The sequence below is a fragment of the Canis lupus genome, chromosome 20 (assembly GCF_011100685.1).
Source record: "Canis lupus familiaris isolate Mischka breed German Shepherd chromosome 20, alternate assembly UU_Cfam_GSD_1.0, whole genome shotgun sequence".
In the NCBI taxonomy this organism is placed as follows: domain Eukaryota; kingdom Metazoa; phylum Chordata; class Mammalia; order Carnivora; family Canidae; genus Canis; species Canis lupus.
This window is the reverse complement of record NC_049241.1, coordinates 46,088,437-46,106,775: the sequence shown is the minus strand read 5'-3', so window position 1 is coordinate 46,106,775 and position 18,339 is coordinate 46,088,437. Positions and strand designations below refer to the sequence as shown.

The 18,339-nt window shown below is 50.3% G+C and overlaps 1 protein-coding gene across 10 annotated transcripts in view; it reads right to left on the bottom strand.

The window, feature by feature from the left end:
* CPAMD8 (C3 and PZP like alpha-2-macroglobulin domain containing 8) overlaps window positions 1–18,339 on the bottom strand; it is a 76,842-nt gene that overhangs the window by 39,126 nt on the left and 19,377 nt on the right. For 9 of the 10 annotated variants that reach the window (XR_005375031.1, XR_005375032.1, XM_038566939.1 and 6 more), the window contains 8 exons: window positions 15,963–16,091; window positions 11,322–11,505; window positions 9,897–10,069; window positions 9,133–9,282; window positions 8,580–8,741; window positions 6,795–6,937; window positions 3,112–3,174; window positions 519–750 (listed from right to left, as the gene is read on the bottom strand). Coding sequence is in view for 8 of the 10 variants with exons in the window: in XM_038566939.1 (XP_038422867.1) it covers window positions 519–750; window positions 3,112–3,174; window positions 6,795–6,937; window positions 8,580–8,741; window positions 9,133–9,282; window positions 9,897–10,069; window positions 11,322–11,505; window positions 15,963–16,091 (1,236 nt within the window). In the remaining 2 variants the exon portion in view is untranslated. The remainder of the gene's footprint in view (window positions 1–518; window positions 751–3,111; window positions 3,175–6,794; window positions 6,938–8,579; window positions 8,742–9,132; window positions 9,283–9,896; window positions 10,070–11,321; window positions 11,506–15,962; window positions 16,092–18,339) is intronic. The other variant, XM_038566943.1, reaches the window with a different exon arrangement.

The following is an 18,339-nucleotide window of genomic DNA, read 5'->3' as shown; positions in this document are numbered from 1 at the left end:
GGTCGCACTACTTTGTTACGGAAGCTGCGAGAAACCGAGGGAGTTGACTTTTCCACTTTGAGAGGGGGCTAGGGTGGGCCGAAAAGTCCCCCGAGAACGGCCCCTGGAGCTTCCACAGCATCAGCAAGGTCGGTGGCCCTTCTGTGGTCACCGTTCTTCGTGCGTGCCAACCCATTTCCCCCGTAGTCACGGGTAGCACAGCCTCTCTCCCTGATGTCTGTGCCAACCACAACACCGACCAGGGGAACAGTGCAGCCATGGAGGGTGAGCGTGCCCATGTGCACGGGGACGCTGAGCCCCCGCCCTGCTGACCTCCAGACTTCCTGCCCCTGCCTCCCCCTTAACACAGAGGCTGCCCCTTCCATGGCCCCCTCTCCCCAGTCACGGAGCTGCTCTGTCCCCGTCCAAGGGGACAGCTCAGGCTGCCCTGCCCTCATCCCTGCCTCACAGGTGCCACCCCCCACCCCCCACCCCCAGGCACTGGGAAGGCTGAGGGGTGAGGAGGGTGGCTTTAGTACCTCGGCACAGGTGCCCATGTAGTTGTAGATGCTGAGCGGGACCTTGGCCTGCTCCCCGCGGACCACGTGGGGGGGCAGCGTGAAGTCAACAAAGAAAGGCTTGAAGGTCTTCAGCGGGGCAGGCACGGCGACACCCAGGCCCCAAGCCTCGGACAGACCCACGGCCTCACCCACCCAGCTGGTGATGGAGTCCGGGACCTGCACGCTGAGCATCTCCTCGCCGGACGGGTCACTGTAGAAGGAGGGACAACTGTGGGCCCTTCTCCGGGGCCGTGCCCAGGTGGCCAGGTGGGAATGGGGGGCTGTGCTAAGGCCTGGGGGCCCAGGGAGGCATCCCCTGCAGCTGCGAATGCAGCATTGAGGCACCACCCAGCGTGTGACAGGAGAAAGCCACCCCTCGGCCCGAACTCATGTCATCAGAAATGCACATGGCTCTCGGGACAACCATGAACACAGGATCACCCACCACGAGGATTCAGCCATAATGACGCTGGCAGTGCCTGCCCCGCCCAGTTTGGGGGTGGTGGGGAACTGAATTGAGAGGACCTGTCATGTGGGACATGCTTGTGTCTCCCAGAAAGGTACATCCAAGCCTGAACCCCCAGTCCCTGCAAATGTGACCTTATTTGGAAACAGGGTCTTTGCAGATCAAATTCGTTAAGACAAGGTCATGCTGGAATAGGGTGGGCCCCAATCTAAAGATGGGGCATCCTTCTAAGAAGGAAACTCTGACACAGAGGAGGAAACCATGTAAAGACAGAGGTGGAGATGGGAGGGATGAGGAGCGTCAGAGCCCCCAGAGGATGGAAGAGGTCCCGAAGGATTCTCCCCCAGAGCTTCCAGGGGGAGCATGACCCTGCCCATATCTTGATCTTGGATGTCTAGCCTCCAAAACCATGAGAGAATAAATCTCTGTTGTTTTAAGTCACCCAGTCTATGGTACTTTGTGACAGCAGCTATGGGAAACTCACACAGTACAAAACAAACAAACATAAAACGTATCATCAATGATTTTTTGATTGATTGCCTGTTGAAAGAATAATACTTGGGGATATCTGTTGGGTTAAATAAAATATATGATTCAAATGAACTCCACTTCTTTCTTTCTGCCCTTTATAACCTGGCACTAGGAAATCGGAAATTACAGATGTGACTCATTATATTTCTTTTTTTTAAAGATTTTATTTATTTATGAGGGACACAGAGAGAGAGGCAGAGACACAGGCAGAGGGAGAAGCAAGCTCCATGCAGGGAGCCCAATGTGGGACTCGATCCCGGACTCCAGGATCACACCCTAGGCTGAAGGCAGATGCTCAACCACTAAGCCAAAAATCTCTTTACAAGGAAAAATCCTGGACCTGATGGCTTCACTGGTGAATTCTACTGAAACATTTTTCTTAAAAGTTTTAGAAGATATACTTACTTATTTAAGGGGGAGTGGAGAGAGAGAAAGAGAGAGAGAATCCCAAGCAGACTCTGTGCTGAGCATGGAGCCTGAGGCAGAGCTTGATCTCATGGCCCTGAGATCATGACCTGAGCTGAAACCAATTATTGAAACTTAACTGACTGTGTTACCCAGGTGCCCCAAATTCCATCAAATATAGAAGGGTCCAAAGAAGAACCCTTGTGTACTGTTAGTGGGAACGTAAAATGCTACAGCCACTCCGGAAAACAGTATGGCAGTTCTCTGACAATTAAACATAGAATTACCGTATGAGCCAGCAATTCCACTTCTGGGTATACACCCAAAAGGACTGCTGTACACCCAAAGGACAGACAGATAGCCCATTTTAAATTTAGATCCCTAGAACGAAATGCAATCATCTGGATATGTTCTGACGAGGAGTTAAGTCTTTCCCATTTCTTGTGAAAGCAGCCTGAGCAGCTCCCAGCTGTGAGATCCCTTCTGTGATGACCACATGCCATGGCATCTCATGTCTAGAAAGGGGGCGGGGCAGCTCAGCAGTAAACCCACCCATGGCCCTGGGGGCATCTGACCTTTCATGCCTAACTAGTTTCCCAGGGCAGGCCACCATCACCTTCTACTAGTACCACTGGTGTTCTGACACTGAGCATTGAAAGGAAAAAAGCCAACAGCATCTGGCAGGAATTTGGCACAGCAGGACTTCTTCAAAAAGAACTGAAAGGGGGGAAAATAGGGAAAGGAAATATGCTGAGAAAAGCATCCTGTTTTGTGGGCAGGAGCCCGAGTCCCCTGAGGAGTGAGGGAGGCGTGGGGGGTGGGGTCAAGTTCATGTTCCAAGGAACTGTAATCGTTTTAATGAGCTCGTTCTGCAAACAGAGCAGATAGAGTTACCCCAAGTGGGAGTCATAAGAGGCACCGAAGACCCTGCATTTCGTATTTCCTGAGCAGATGTCCAGGGCTGCAGTGGGATTTGGGGCTGACTTCATGGCTTTGGGTTTTATGTGTTAGAAAAGGATGCCCAAAGTCTTACTCAGATGTTGATGTCAGATCTGAAAGCAAACCCACTGGGAATAATCTGGACTTGCCTGAGTGTCTCTGAGCCCGCAAACAGCGAAGAAAAGTCATCTTATTGTAAAAAATAATTAAAAAAATAAAAGTTCACTGTACCTGATGTTGAGACAACGCCAAATCCATGTTTCGGGAAAGAAGGTTCTTTTCCTCTTCTCTGCTCTATGAAAAATGTTAAAAGAAATGATAAAATGTCAGGGGCATATCTTAATTCTGTTACCTGGCAGGTAAACATCTACCCAAGTAGAACATAACACATTAAGTCTTACCGTAAAGGCTAACATTCTATTCAGTTAGGATGTAGCGGGTTAATTCTCTTGGCTGCCAGTTAACATTCTACCCAATTAGAACGGAACGTGCTAATTATTTTACCCGGCAGGGTTAACATTCTACTTGAGGACTCGTAGAAGTGAGGCACCAAAGGTTTGACAGACTTGCCTTCAATCGACAGTGGCACTTCACATCCTGAGTTTAGAAGGTAAGTAGGGTCGCAGGGACCCCTCCATGTCCTCCCCTTTGCTAATTTCCCTTGCTGGGCTTGCCACATTTTTCTGCATCATGACATTGAGCTATGCACCACCACCACCCCCAACCCTTCTCTGCTTCCCAAAGAACTTTCATTCTGGGTTCATCCTCAGGAGCCTCACAGCCCACCTTCCTCAGGGACTATCTTGTTCTTCAAAAAAAAAATAAATAAATAAATAAAAATAATAATAATAATAACAACAACAAACAAGCCCTACTTGAAAGTTGCAAAACTTCACAAAATTAAAAATGCTCATATCCAGGGCTCAGCGGTTTAGTGCCTGCCTTTGGCCCAGGGCGTGTCCTGGAGTCCCAGGATCGAGTCCCGCATCAGGCTCCCTGCATGGAGCCTGCCTCTCTCTCTGCCTCTCTCTGTGTGTCTCTCATGAATAAATAAATAAGATCTTTTTAAAAAACTGCTCGCATCCTTTTAACCTGCAGGACCTCTCTGAGGAATGAACCCTGGAAAGACCCATGGATACATGTGCCAGGACAGACAAATGGACTGGTTTGTGGCAGCAAATAGCCAAAAATATCAATCAAGAGTGTGGTTGGGTTAATCAAATGGTAGTACATTCATGCAGTGGGATGCTACACATCAGTCTAACGGAGTGAGCTCAGTGCCGGTATATGGAGATGGATTGGTCTCTCCGAGACTTATTGTAGACTTTATTTATTTAGTTATTTTAATTGTAGACTTTAAAAGGGAAAGCCCAGAACATACTATAGTGTTCTCTCATTGCTTTTAAAAATTATTTTATTTATTATTATTATTATTAATTTTTATTATTATTTAAATTTATTATTATTTTAAAATATCCTTGTGTGGGGCGCCTGGGTGGCACAGTCAGTTAAATGTCCAACTCTTGGTTTCAGCTCAGGTCCTGAGATCGAGCCCTAGGTCAGCTCTGTGCTCAGCAGTGAGTCTGCTTGGTATTCTCTCTCCCTCTCTCTGCTCCTCCTGCTTGTGTATGTGTACTCCCTCTCTCTCCCTCTCTAAAATAAATAAATCTTAAGAAAATCCTTGTATATGTACAGAAAATTTCTAGAAGGATGTCTAAGAAATTATTGACTGTGGTTGCCTCTAAACAAGGAAATGGAAAGTCTAGAGGTAGGAGAGAGACTTACATTTAATTATGTAAACTTTCACACTGCTTGAAAAAATTTTAACCATTGCATATGGTTAAAAAAAATATCTTGTCCTCAGAATACAGATGCATGGATGTGTCATCCAATTATAAAAAGGCACAGACACTTCCTTTTGAAGGCATGCCTTATGCCTTTCTACACCGGGATTTACAATTGCCTTCATAGTTTGGGATTTCAGAAAATTACTTTCATACCCACTCCAGGCCAAGTTCTTGGGGTTCCTGCACACGAGACGGTCAGGGCCCCTGAGGTAGTGTCTGGTGGATGGAGGCCCTGAGGCCAGTGTTTCACCTCCCTCATCCAACCACATTCTAGAAATGCCTCCGTATGCATCCAAAGTATTCATGGTCTGCCTGTGCCATGATTTGGAGTTTGGAAGTTTGGAAACTAAGATCCTGGTGGGCCTGCTACACTCCCTCTAAGTATGCAGCCCATGAAGGAAGAACCTTGGAGAACAAAGTACCCAGGATCTCAATCTAGATAGAGAGGGTATGAAAGATGGAGAGGGCTTTTGTGGACAAGGTCTGCCAGGGCAGGGGATCCTCTGGGCCACTTCTGGCTCAGAATAAGCGCTGAGGAGTGTGGGATCCACCCCCAAGATCTCCAGAGATACCTGATACTGACCACACTGACCCTAGCCCCCGCCCCTCAGTTCTGTGCCCCTTTTGGGAGCAATGGGCAGGAGGGAGTACAGCCAAGGCCTGCCAGCCCCTAAATCCAGAGAGAGTGGGGAGACAAGGTCTTTAAAACACTCCCCCTTCCCCAGCAAGCTGGCTGAGACCTGGGCTTGAGAAGGTAGTAAGAGAGGCAGCAGGAGAAGAGGGTGAGAAAGAAGGGGTGGGGGTGGTGAGGACAAGACAGGCAAGAGGAGAAAACACCAACTCCTGTGAAATGAAGCTTTCCAGGACTCCAGGGACAAAGCCACAAATCTAAGGGGGGAAATGTGAATCCTTCTCTCTCAGCCATTGATAAGTGAGCAAGCAGACAAACAAGAAGTACGTAGGAATATGGTTCACCATCAATAGGTTTGACCTAAAGCAGGCATAGAGAGCCCTGTACAGAATTGATGGGGCCTTGGATCTTCTTTTCAAGAAGACACCAGCATTTACAAAAAGAATTGGCCACACAAAAAGCCTCCAAAGTAAGAACCAGACAACAGATAACAAATAGGTTCACCAGCTGCAATGCATGTCTGACACAATTTACAAAACATATTTAAAAATAATAATTTAAAATACCACTCTGAAAATTTAAAACGTGTCCACTTCTGGATAAGACACAGCCCCCAAAGTTAGAACCTATTTGGAACCAAGCAATAATGGAAACACTTGGGACGCCTGGGTGGCTCAGTGGTTGGGGGCCTGCCTTTTGTTCAGGTTGTGATCCCAGGATCCGGGATTGAGTCCCACATCGGGCTCCCTGCATGGAGCCTGCTTCTCCCTCTGCCTGTGTCTCTGCCTCTCTCTCTCAGTCTGTGTCTCTCATGAATAAATAAATAAATCTTTTTAAAAAATAATGGAAATGCTTCACAGCACAACTCAGGTGCTGCCAGAGCAGCACTCTGAGGGAAATTCATAACCTTCAAAAGGCTAAAATGTGAAGAGTTACAATAAAAGATTGAAGAATATTACTTGGTGTTCAACTTGAAAAGGCAGAGAATTGAAGGACAAAGCCAAGAGAGAGGAGGAGAAAGAAGAGGAAGGAACAGGTGGAGGAAAGAGGTAATAGAAAGAAATTTCTAAGCAGAGAGAGGGAGCGTCAAACCCCAGCTAACCTCCTCACCCCAAACCCTCTGTCTCAGAGAGCTCTGCTCCTGATGTACCTTGCTCCCTCTGTGCCCCCAACCCTGACACACAGAGTGGGGCGCTTAAGTGCTTGGTTCCCCAGCCCACTGGGCCAGCAGGGACTTTGCCCCTAGCAGAGGCAATATCTGAAGGCATTTATGGTTGTAGCAACGGGGGGAAAAGGGTGCTATCCGCATCAGGTGGGTGGAGGCCAGTGTTGCTGCTCAGCACCTGCTGTGCATGGACAGCTCCGCCGTGGAGAATGATCCAGTCCCCAGTGTCCATAGTATGAGTTCAGACAACCCTGCAGGAGGCAGCCATTACCTGGGGGGTTGTCTGGAGGACCCCGCTGCCACCAGGCTTCCCGTGTGGGGCTGGAAGGCAGGGACAGCCTCATCGGTGTACAGGCCACCATCCTGTCGGTGGTTCAGGCTCACCAGGTTGGTCATCACCACCAGTCCAGTTTCCTAAGCAACAGACAACGCCCAGAACCCCGGTGGACAAGTGCAAGTGATGGTCCCAACAGTTCCATCACTTTGAGGCTACTGCCCAGCATCACCACTGCTTTGTGGCTCAGTAGGGGCAGGGGGCCCATCCTCTGCTCTAAGCTTGGTGACATGGGCTGAAGGGATTGTGGGACCCAGTGACCACGCAGGGTAGAGCAGTGGGGAGGCCAGCACATCTGTGGCCCAGGCACAAAAAGCCACATGTATGATTCCATTTATGTGAAATGTCCAGAACAGACAAATCCACAGAGACAGAAGGTAGATTCATGGTTGCCGGGGGCTAGAGGAGGAGTATGGGGAGTGACTGCTCATGGGGATGGGGTTTCCTTTTGAGGTGATGAAAATGTTCTGGAATTAGACAGAGGTGCTGGCTGCACAACACTGTCAGTGTCCTAAATGCCACCCAATTGTCCACTTTAAAATGGTTCATCTTCCTGTTAATTCTGCTAATTGTGAATTTCACCATTAAAAAAAAATCAGTTGGCACCTTGCCTGATCTAAACCAGAGGCAGCTGACTGCAAATGTGACTGTTCTTACCTTCATCACTGCTAAATACTGGGAGAAGGGCACCTGGGTGATGCTGTCAGTTAAGTGTCTGCCTGCAGCTCAGGTCATAATCTTGGGGTCCTGGGATTGAGCTCCACGTTGGGCTCCCTGCTTGGCAGGGAGCCTGCTTCTCCCTCTGTCCCTCCCCTCACTTGTACACCCTTTCTTTCTCTCTCAAATAAATAAAATCTTTAAAAGGAAATACTGGGAGCAACTCAATTGCAGGGAAGCCCCATTCTGGACTGGCCAGCTCTACTTTGGGAACAAGGAATATGAGCCCAGTTGCTTGGACTCAGAGCCATCACCTCCTAATTGCAAAAGCTGCCAGGGCCCAGGAGTTCACGCTGCCAGGCCTTCAACAAATGTGTAATTGAAACATCACCTATTCCAATCCAGATATAGATACACCTGCAAATACGGGTACAGACAGATACAGACGTGTAATGTATTCTGTAGCTACTACAGCAAATGTTAATTATGGGATCTAGGTGGTGGGTATATAGGTGTTTGTTAACTTGTTCAACTTTTCCGTACGTCTGAAAAGTTTCCATAATAAAAACAGGGTGTTTTAAATGATTTTAAAACTGGGATGAAAAGCACCCACATATGTGCCATGCATTCGAGTGGAGAAGTGGAGACTGCCAGCATCCTAATGTGGCATGATCTAGAATGATGCTTGTGCCTACTGCATGCCCTGGCACCCCCGGCCCCCACAGCCAGGAAGGAGGACAGATATGAGCTACGAATGTCAGAGGGGGTGAACCTGCCACCTGAGAGAGCATGGCTGCCTGCCCCCAGTGTAAAGGTTTTCCTTCCAGCAAAGCACCCTTAATGTCTTTGCTCCGTGCCACGTTCAAGTTATCGGTCGACACCCCATCTGCCTTGCAAATCAGGAGGGTCCACTATGAGCCCTTATCGGGGAGAATCAAAAACTAGTTCTGCCCCAATAAAAGTTTGGGAACTTCCACCTTGATCATTTCTATATCCCTGAGATCGTTTGTTTCAAGAAGAGAGGAGCTTGGAAGGGGCGGTGGGTCGAAGGCCACCTGTCCTTACAGCAAAGGCAGACCCGGAGTCCTTGGTGATGCCCCAGGGCCACGGGAAGGCGGAGGAGCGCCGGCGGCGTCGGGCTGCCAGTCCAGCCCACCAGAAGGACCCATCCTCCCGGGACACCCCGAAGGCATCAGAAACATCATAATCTTCCAATTCCTGGAAAATCTACAGGCAAAGGGGAAGAAAGGCTGGTCAACTGGAGGTTGCTTTTCAACCCAAACTGGCTCTCAGGGGTCTGGCGTGCTCCCATCTCACCCTCCTTGCACAAATATCACACGGAGACCATCTTAGGTGTTAGGCATGAGTGTCGTTAGCCCATTGGAAACATGGGGCAGAGGGGCTGGAGAGGTAGGATCTGGACAATGTTATAGGGCGAGAGTCTGATGAATTTGACCCCAACATCTTTCAACTCAGCAAAGCAATGATAAGGATTGGGTTTACCAGTGACAGAAAGAATCTGGACTCACATGGGGCCCTTCACTTCCTGGAAAGGGAGAGCGCCCTACCCCTGCAGCATGAAGGTGCTGGACCCTGGCGCCCGAGGGCCCCCACTCACCTGTGCCGGAGTCAGCTGGAACCCTGACCTGAGCAGGTAAATGCTCTTGTCCACCGCAGTGATGCACACACAGCTGCCCCTCGCAGCCCTGACCCGCAGGTCAACAACCTCCCCGGGCTGGGTTTCATTTGCTGAATAGGTCAGTGAAACCTGGACCCAAACACAGCAGGGAAGAAGTCAGGAGCTTGGCCAGACTCAACTGGTCCCCCCACCCCCATCCCTCTCCACCTGCCAAAGAAGCCAGCTCAGTGGGGACCCTGGCCTTGCTGCCCACGTGAGGATGAGGGCGGAAGGCAGAGTGACAGGAACAAGACTGATGTAACTAGAACATTCTGTGCTGAGGATGGGAGGGGAGCAAGGAGAAAGGGGGGGTGGGGACAGGCACTGGCTGAGGGCATGTAGCAGCCAGTTTCAAAGGATGCAGGGAGAAGGGACAGAAAGCTGAGCCCGCTGCTAGGGGCATGAATCGTGTCCCTTAAGTCTGGGACCCAATGGAGACAGCGAGGAGCTGACGGCTCTCCCTGTGTGTTCCTAATGCAATCTCCATCTGGGTGACTTTGGGAGGAGCTCCGGTAAAGATGTAATTTAGTTGCAATTATTCCCGAAGACAGGGCAGCCCTTGCAGTCCTACCTTGATACCCTCTGGGAACCCAAGTGGCAGCTGTGGACAGCCTACTCGGGGCACAGACACCCTGGAGTTCCCCCCCAGCATCCCTAGATGGTTGTTGCTGGGCCACTCCCCCAGTCGGCTCCCCATGTCCCACCTGGTTTTCAAAGAAGTTCTCAACAGCAAACTGGAGGTTGTCCGCAACCCCTTCTCCATTCTCCCTGACATAGAAGACCAGCAGGCGGCCAAGGGGGACCATGCTAGGGGTCACAGGCAGCCGGAGAGAGGTCACACACACATTGACCTCGGCTGCCGCAGCTGGAGGAGGCTCTAAGACAAGTTAGAAGTGGGGAGAGGCATGAGGACCCAGCACCCCACACTGGGACCAGCCATGCCCCAGGTTGCCCTGGGGATGACCTGGGGCCCAGCACAAGATGGGTGTTGGTCCTGGGCCGAGTACTCCTGGATACTCACATTCCCTGTTACTTCACCTAGAAGGGAAGGGAAGGGAAGCCCAAAAGGATGTGGGGATATGACTCCCAAAGCACCATCTGGGCCAGCAGTTCTCAACCAGAGAGATGCTGCCCCCCCAGGGGACATTTTTGGCTGTCATGGCTTGGGAGTGCCACTGGCATCTACGGGGCGGGAGGCCGGGCATGCTGCTCGACACTGCTGTGCACAGCATGGCCCCAACAACAGGAGAATGATCCAGCCCCAAACATTAGTAGTGCCCAGAGTGGGAAACCCTGCCTTTCCATGAGAGGGACCCTGGGTTCCGGTCTACCTATGCATCTAGCTATCATCTATCTATTATCTATCTATGTCTATGAACTATGAATGAATACGTCTATGAATCTAAGTGTGAATCTAAGTATAGATCTAGATCTACTCATAAATCCATGAGTCTATCTATCTATCTATCTCTGATTCTCACCTACAGCTGACTTTTCCTTTTAGGGACAGTAGCAATGTCTGGATATTTTTTAAGTCATCGTATTGTGTGTGAATAGGTTGCTACTGGCACCGAATGGGTGGAGGCTGTGGACGCTCCCTGACACCGTACCGCACGCCGGACAGCCCCACCACAAATGGCCTGCCTTCAGCTGTCCCCATCGCCCAGTCTGGGGATCCTGCTCTAGGCAGAAGGATTATGAAGGGGGAAGAGGCTGGGGAAGACCCAGAGGAGGCTGTGGGTCTCATGAGAAGCACATGGAGTCAAGGAGGGAGAGGAGGAAGAAGACTCCTGGTTGGGAGGGTGACCTGGGCAGAGTCAGAGAGGCCACTGGCTGATGGCAACACAGCACAGTGTGGGCCAGCACAGGGGTCCAGCCTGTGGCTGGCCTGCCCCTTGTGCCCTGCAGACAGGCAGTGAGGACAGCCTGGAGAGGACCTCTCCACCTCCAGCAGCTGCTCACTGCCCACCTCCTGGTCCGAGTCACATCTTGCCTGGGACACAAGCCCTCTGTCCTGAGACAAGCTCCCCCTCCAGGGTGAGTCCTGCTTACCCCTCCCTTCTGGGGCACCCACCCCGGTCTCAGTGGTTCTGAAAGAACAAGGAACACCTGCCTGCGACCTGGCTCACCTGTCTCAGAAAGGTGCATTAACCGAATCGGTGTCTCTGCGGCTGCCCGCCTGCTTCTCTGCTGAGTGATGTGGGCGGGCTGCTGGCCTGAGAGCACAATGTTGCCCCTCGCGGCCACCTCATAGTACAGGGTGAAGTTGCAGGGACACGTGGACTTCACGGGGAAATGGGCTTCCCTTCCCACCTGTGGAAGACAGGCAGCATGAGGAGCCCTATGTGGCACCCATAGCCTGGCACCAAGGCCACAGCCCCCACTCCAGGCAGATGGCCACTCTGGGGCCACAGGGAGGCCGGGACAGCTGAGGCAGGAATGCCAGCCTCAGAGCAGAAAACTGGGCATCCTGGCAGTGGCCACGGCCCCTGGGCAGCCTCAGCTGGCTGCTCTGTCAATGGGCTGTGGTGCGGATCGAGTGTACTAACAGTGTGGAAGCTCTCAATGAGGTGATGTGCAGTAAAAGAGTGAACCTGGCCTGAAGAGAGCTCTGGCCTTTGGCCCCCGGCTCCCCAGGGGGCATCTCTAAGCCTCTGAAATGTCCTCCCTATTAGGTATCTTTGTTTACCTGAGGGCTCAGGCCCCACCAGCTACTGACAATATGATTTATGAGGACTGCCTGGGTCACACTCAAATCAATTTGAGTTCTGGAGAGCCTGGAACTGAGGTCAGCCATGCAGATGGTCAGCCATGGCTATGTGACTGACCCCCCAATAACAAAACCCCAGACCCTGAGCATCCTGGGTCACATATTTGCTAAGGGTCTGGTATCCCGCATACATAAAGAACTCACAACTCGACAATGAAAAGACAAACAATTTTCTAAAACTTAGAAACAGCAGGAGAAGCTGAAGGAAGGATATACAGGATCTCCCTGTACTGTCCGAGCAACTCTTCTGAAAAATCTAAAATTATTCCAAAATTTAAAATTTAAAAAAAGGAATTGATAACAGATTATAACATATTGAACAATTGTTTTCAGGTCCTCAAGTCTGTAACATACTCTACACAACAACACAACAAAAATAACAGTAGGGAGGAGAGAAGGAAAGTTCTTTTTTTTAAATATTTTATTTATTTATTCATGAGAGACAGAGAGAAAGAGAGAGAGAGAGAGAGAGGCAGAGACACAGGCAGAGGGAGAAGCAGGCTCCACACAGGGAGCCCGATGTGGGACTCGATCCTGGGTCTCCAGGATCACACCCCGGGCTAAAGGTGGTGCTAAACCACTGCGCCAGCCACCGGGGCTGCCCAAGTTCTTTCTTTTTATGGAGGAACAGCAGCTAACAAATGTAGGAGGAATGAGAGAGTTCAGAACCCCCATCATGATGCCCCTATTGTGGTAACAGGTCACATGAGAATTGTCAGTGATGCTAAAGGCACAGGATGAAAGGTTGCTGGGGATCAGGACAGTGTGGCAGGGGCCTCAGATTGTCACCCGGGTGATTCAGTAGCCTCACCCATAAGGAAAAAGAGCTGAGAGTTATCAGACTCCAACCAAGGATAAGATCAGCTCCAGCAACATGGGGCCTTCTAAATCTGTGCTTCTTGACAGGATACACAAGAGCGGCACATATGTGGCAATTTTGCCTGATTCTAATTAATAACGTGGGATCATCTAAAAGACCACGGACCTAAATTCTTCACAAAAATCATGGTTATGAAAAGGCAGAGGTGGGGACTATTCCAGATCAAGAGCAACTAGGGACACAGAAGAGCCAAATGCAACACGTAAACTGATCCTGAATGAAATGCACGCACACACACACACACACACACACATACACACACATGCATGCGCGTTCACATAGGCGCATGCATATGGTTGCATGCTTACATGTATGTGCATCATAAGACTGTGTAGATGTAACAATATCTTGAGTTAAGACAATTTTCTTAGATGTCATAAGAACCTTGAGATCATGCTGAAAAATGTCCTTATTTTTAGGACATGTTATGCTCAACTATTTAAGAGTGAAGCATCACGATATATGTAATTTATTTTCCAATGTTGCAGAAAATGAAAAGTCTAAAGAAATGGATGGCTGAGTGGATGTGTGGGTGAATGGATGAGTGGATGGCTGGGTAGATGGGTGGATGGATGGATAGGCTCATGGGTGGATAGAGGAGTAGATGTGTGGGTGGATGGATGGGTGGATGGCTGGGTGGGTGGGTAAGTGGACAAGTGGATGCATGAGTGGGAGGATGGATGGATGGACAGAGGCAAATATTAATTCATAAATCTAGGTGAAAGGCATATGGTTATACCGTTTTCTACGATTTCTAAGTTTGTAAATATCCCCCTTATAAAAAGACATCTAAACAAAAGTCCCCTTGGGTTTCAATGTTGGAAAAAAGAAAAGAGCAAAACCTTTCTCCTCTCCTCACACACTAGCCCCATGGCATCACGGCAACCCTAAACGGCAGGCTTGACAGCCCCCATTCTCAGAGCAGCTCATCCCTGCATGCACCTCAAATCTGGAGGAAGGAGAAGGACCCCAACATAGAGCCCAGGCTGGACCAAGCTCAGTCACTCTGGTCTCCATGCCCTGAGGCCGTCCGTACCCAGGGGGCGCCCTGGTGACAGTCATGGGGCAGGGGGAAGCAGGAGCCTGCTGACCCAACTCAGGCAGGATGGAGATGTCCCTCCAAGAGGAAAGTCTGAGTGACCCAGCCAAGTCCTCATCTAATGGGAACTGTGGCACGGCCAGCTGGGGACACAGGGCTCCTTCCCGCCCCCACAGGAAGGCAGCCAACACCAGCATCCCCACAAGGCGCCGCTGGTTGAATAGCATTACAAGAACAGCGTGTTCAGCCAAGCTGGGCACAATCTCCTCTGAGTTTCTCATTCTCAGAACCCCTGCAGAGGGCCGCTAGGTCCCAAAATGGGTGGCCCTGGTGCCAGGATTCCTCTGAGCTGCATCCCAGGGGCCCCTGGCCCGTCTGGGCAGCAGCTCTCGGAAAGGGAGTTTATGGGGCTGGTAGGGCCGGGGAGCAATGCCTGGGAGCCTGCCACCACTCCTGGCAGCCAGGCTCTGCCCTCAGGCTCAGTTAAAGGAGCTAACAGGGTGCTTCGTTATACATACATCATTCAAGAGGGGGTAAGCATTCCACAGTCCTTGCGTAGGGTTTGGTCCTATGTGCATTTTCAGGCATCCATTGGGGATGTAGGGATGTGTCCCCATGGATAAGAGGTGGACTGCTGTATATACGTGAGGGGGAAACAGCTATTTTGTTTCTGCCTGGGCAATTGATGGCCTGACAAGCTGCTCACAGCCAGAGTCTGGACATTTATATGAGGACCCAAGCTTAGGATTCTGGCCACAACTTTCTGCTTCACTTTTCCCCACGTGCCTTTTAAAATAACCCCTTAGGGTCAGGGGCACCTGGGTGGCTCAATGGTTGAGCATCTGCCTTTGTTTCAGGTCGTGATCTGGGGTCCTGGGACTGAATCCTGCATCAGGCTCCCCGCAGGGAGCCTGCCTCTCCCACTGCCTATGTCTCTGTTTCTCTCTATCTCTCATGAATAAATAAATAAAATCTTTTTAAAAATAAAAATAACCCCTTAGCACCGACCCCTCAAATGTTAGCGACTTCCTTCTCAACCACCTTATGAGTAACAGGTGCTTGCTGCCCTACTGTCTGTCTCCTAGGAAGTGACCTGGGACAGAGGACTGTCCTTTCCCCCAGGTTCACTATGTGCTCGCTCACCCCACTCTGGGATCTGTACCTAAATCTCATGACTTGACTTCCTTTGTATGTATTGAAACTGTGCCCCCAGTCAAAACAACTCCAGGGGTTTTCACTTCTCCCAACACAATAGGACATTCTGGAAAAGGCAAAAATATTAAACAGTGAAAATATGGGTGGTTGCCAGGGGCGCATGGGGAGGGAGGGATGAATGAACAGCTGGGTGGAACGCTGAAACCATTCTGTACGATACTATAATGCTGGATGCGTGTTGTTATACGTTTGTCCAAATGCACCGAGTCTGCAATACAGAGAGGGCCCTAACGTACCCTGTTATTATTTTAGTTAATAACAACACATCGATACCAGCTCATCAACTGTAACAGGTGTGCCACCCTAAGACAAGCTGCTAATCACCAGAGAACCCGCACACGGGGGACAGAGGGAGCAAAGGAACTCTGCACTTTCTGCTCAAATTTCACAGCTCCATCCATCTCCATCCATCTTGCTTAATCAGGATTGTTGAATAACAGACTGGGAGGAAGGAACACGGGACCCAGACCTAGGACTGTCTCATCTCCGTACTCAGGTGTGTCTGCAAGCGTTGGCTGGGGAAATCCGGTGCCTGCACCCAAGAAGTGCCACCCTGCGGACAGTGGGAACCTGGGCCAACAGTTGGGGGTCCCGCCTCAGGCATGGGAGCAAGTGATGGTACCGGCACCCCCAGGGCCAGGTTAATCAGGGTAAACCCCAGGCCACAGCCTAAAGGTTTACCATGATTAAATCCCAGGCATTCATCCAGAAGAATCCCCCATACACACACACACACACGCACACACTGCTGAAGGGACAGGGATTCCTGTGCCCCTGCTGGGGCATGCCCACGTCCCCCGAGGCGCGTGCTTGCTGTTTTCCTGAGGCACCTCGTGCCAGGGGAAGGGCACACCTGAAAGCCTTACCTGCAGGGGGTGGGGAGGTGGCTGCAGCTGCAGATAGCACTGGCTTGGAGAGTACCAGCTGCTGAGAGAGAGATAGCTGGGCAGGTACTGGGCCCCCACAGGCTTCCCCTGGAGTGCTGTCACCTTGGTCTGAAGAAAAGAGGATATTTGGTTAAGGCCTGGGTGCTTGGTGGAAGAAGGGGGTCTTGGGGAGGCTTCTGACTGCCCTGGCCTGCGTCAAGACCCTCTTATGCTCTAATTTCCCTTTGGAGACCCCCTTTCCCCAGTTCTCAGAGAATGGGGTCCAATGTGCCTTAACGCAGTGTTCCTCGGCTCCAGGAAACAAGGTCCAAGACTGGTCACAGGGTGTCAGGGGGTGGCTCCAGCAGAGGCAGGTGACTCATGTGGCCACCAAGAAAGTTCTATCACAGGCATGTTAGGAAGCCCTCCCCATCCCTCTCTCTCTCTCTCTCTCTCTCTCTTTCTCTGTTTTGCCAGTGGCCCTGGTGGCTTCTCAGAGGGGATAACAGCCTGGGAAGTGACCATAGAGAGGGTGGTCAGGAGAAGGAGTGGCCATGCAGGACAGCATCCCCGGGGCTCTGCACCCCGCTCCTCCCTCTGTGTGCACCCAGTCCTGCCTGGGTGCTTATACTGCTTTTGCTCCTTTGGGGTTTGAGCTTGTCGCCTTCTCTTGCTGCTGAAAGAGGATAGACAATACAAAGGAGAGGCCAGAAGTGCAGATCTAAGACTTCTGGGAGATCAAGAGTAAAGAAGTCGGGGACTACTGGGTGGCTCAGTCAGTTAAGTGTCCGACTTGATTTTGGCTCAGGTCATGATCTCAGGGTCCTGGGATCGAGCCCCATGTTGGGCTCTGTGCTCAGCGTGGAGTTGGTTTGTCCCTCTCCCTCCACTCTTCTCCCGCATGCACATGCTCGTGCTCTCTCTCTAAAACAAATACATATTTTAAAAAATAAAAGTAAAAAGTAAAATAAATAGAAAATAATTAACACCTGCAATTAGTTTTGCTTTTTTTTTTTAAGATTTTATTTATTTATTCATGAGAGACACAGAGAGAGAGGCAGAGACACAGGTAGAGGGAGAAGCAGGCTCCATGCAGGGAGCCTGATGTGGGACTCGATCCTGGGTCTCCAGGATCACACCCTGGGCTGAAGGCGGCACTAAACCCCTGAGCCACCCGAGCTGCCCTAGTTCTGCTTTTAAAAAAATAATTAGGGGGGATCCCTGGGTGGCTCAGCGGTTTCGCGCCTGCCTTTGGCCCAGGGCACGATCCTGGAGTCCCGGGATCGAGTCCCGCATCAGGCTCCCGGCATGGAGCCTGCTTCTCCCTCCGCCTGTGTCTCTGCCTCTCTCTCTCTCTCTATGTCTATCATAAATAAATAAATAAATAAATAAATAAATAAATAAATAAATAAAAATAAATCTTAAAAATAAAATAATTAGGGACACCTGGGTGGCTCAGCGCTTGAGCATCTGCCTTAGGCCCAGGGCACAGGCCACAGGACTCTGGGATCAAGTCTCGCATCATGCTTCCTGCATGAGGCCTGCTTCTCCCTCCACCTGTGTCTCTGCCTGTCTGCCTCTCTGTATCTCTCATGAATAAATAAATAAATAATTTAAAATTAAAAAAAAGAATAATTAAAGACCTTTTCCTAAGCAGTATTCAGTAACAGAAACAGAACATCTTTCTATTAATGTGATATTTTTAGGAAAAAGCTAATTTTTAGACATGTATCTATGAGACAGAAAATTGTTCAGCTAATTCTGGTATTTGTGGTCATTTCAGGGCTTTGCTGCTACTTAATTGCTAGGGGGCTAATGGAAATAAAGGAATGCCTTTTAATCATTAAAAAGAAAAGCTGTAATTGTAGCAATGGATTTGTAGTCCATTTGAAAGCTGTAGGCTGGACACCCCCAAGCTTACAACTTTGATGGTTAAAACCCTTTAAATACATGTTGCCTGACTGAGGACATAGTCACCACAAGTGTCCTCAGCTTCCACCTACACATTTACTCTCGGCCACCCCCACCCCTTCCCTGCCATCCAGCATCCATGAGGCCATCACAGAGGCCAGGGGGTGGGGGGTGGCTGGACACCCTTTTCTACCATTCCTGCTCCTCCCTCCCCTGACAATGGGACCCCATGTCCTGCCCATTCTACCTTCACAGCTCCAGGCTCAGTGGCCTCTCTGTCATCACCTCCTGTCTGCCCAACTGTGCCCCCCACCAGGTACCCTCCCATTATAGTTACTGGAACAACCGCTGAATATTAAAAATCAGACCACTCTGTCCCCCTGAAGCTGCCTTCTGGATAACCCCCCAACACCCCTGTGAGGTCAGGGGCACCCTGCCAATTCCTTCCTCTGTATCTTCCTGAGGG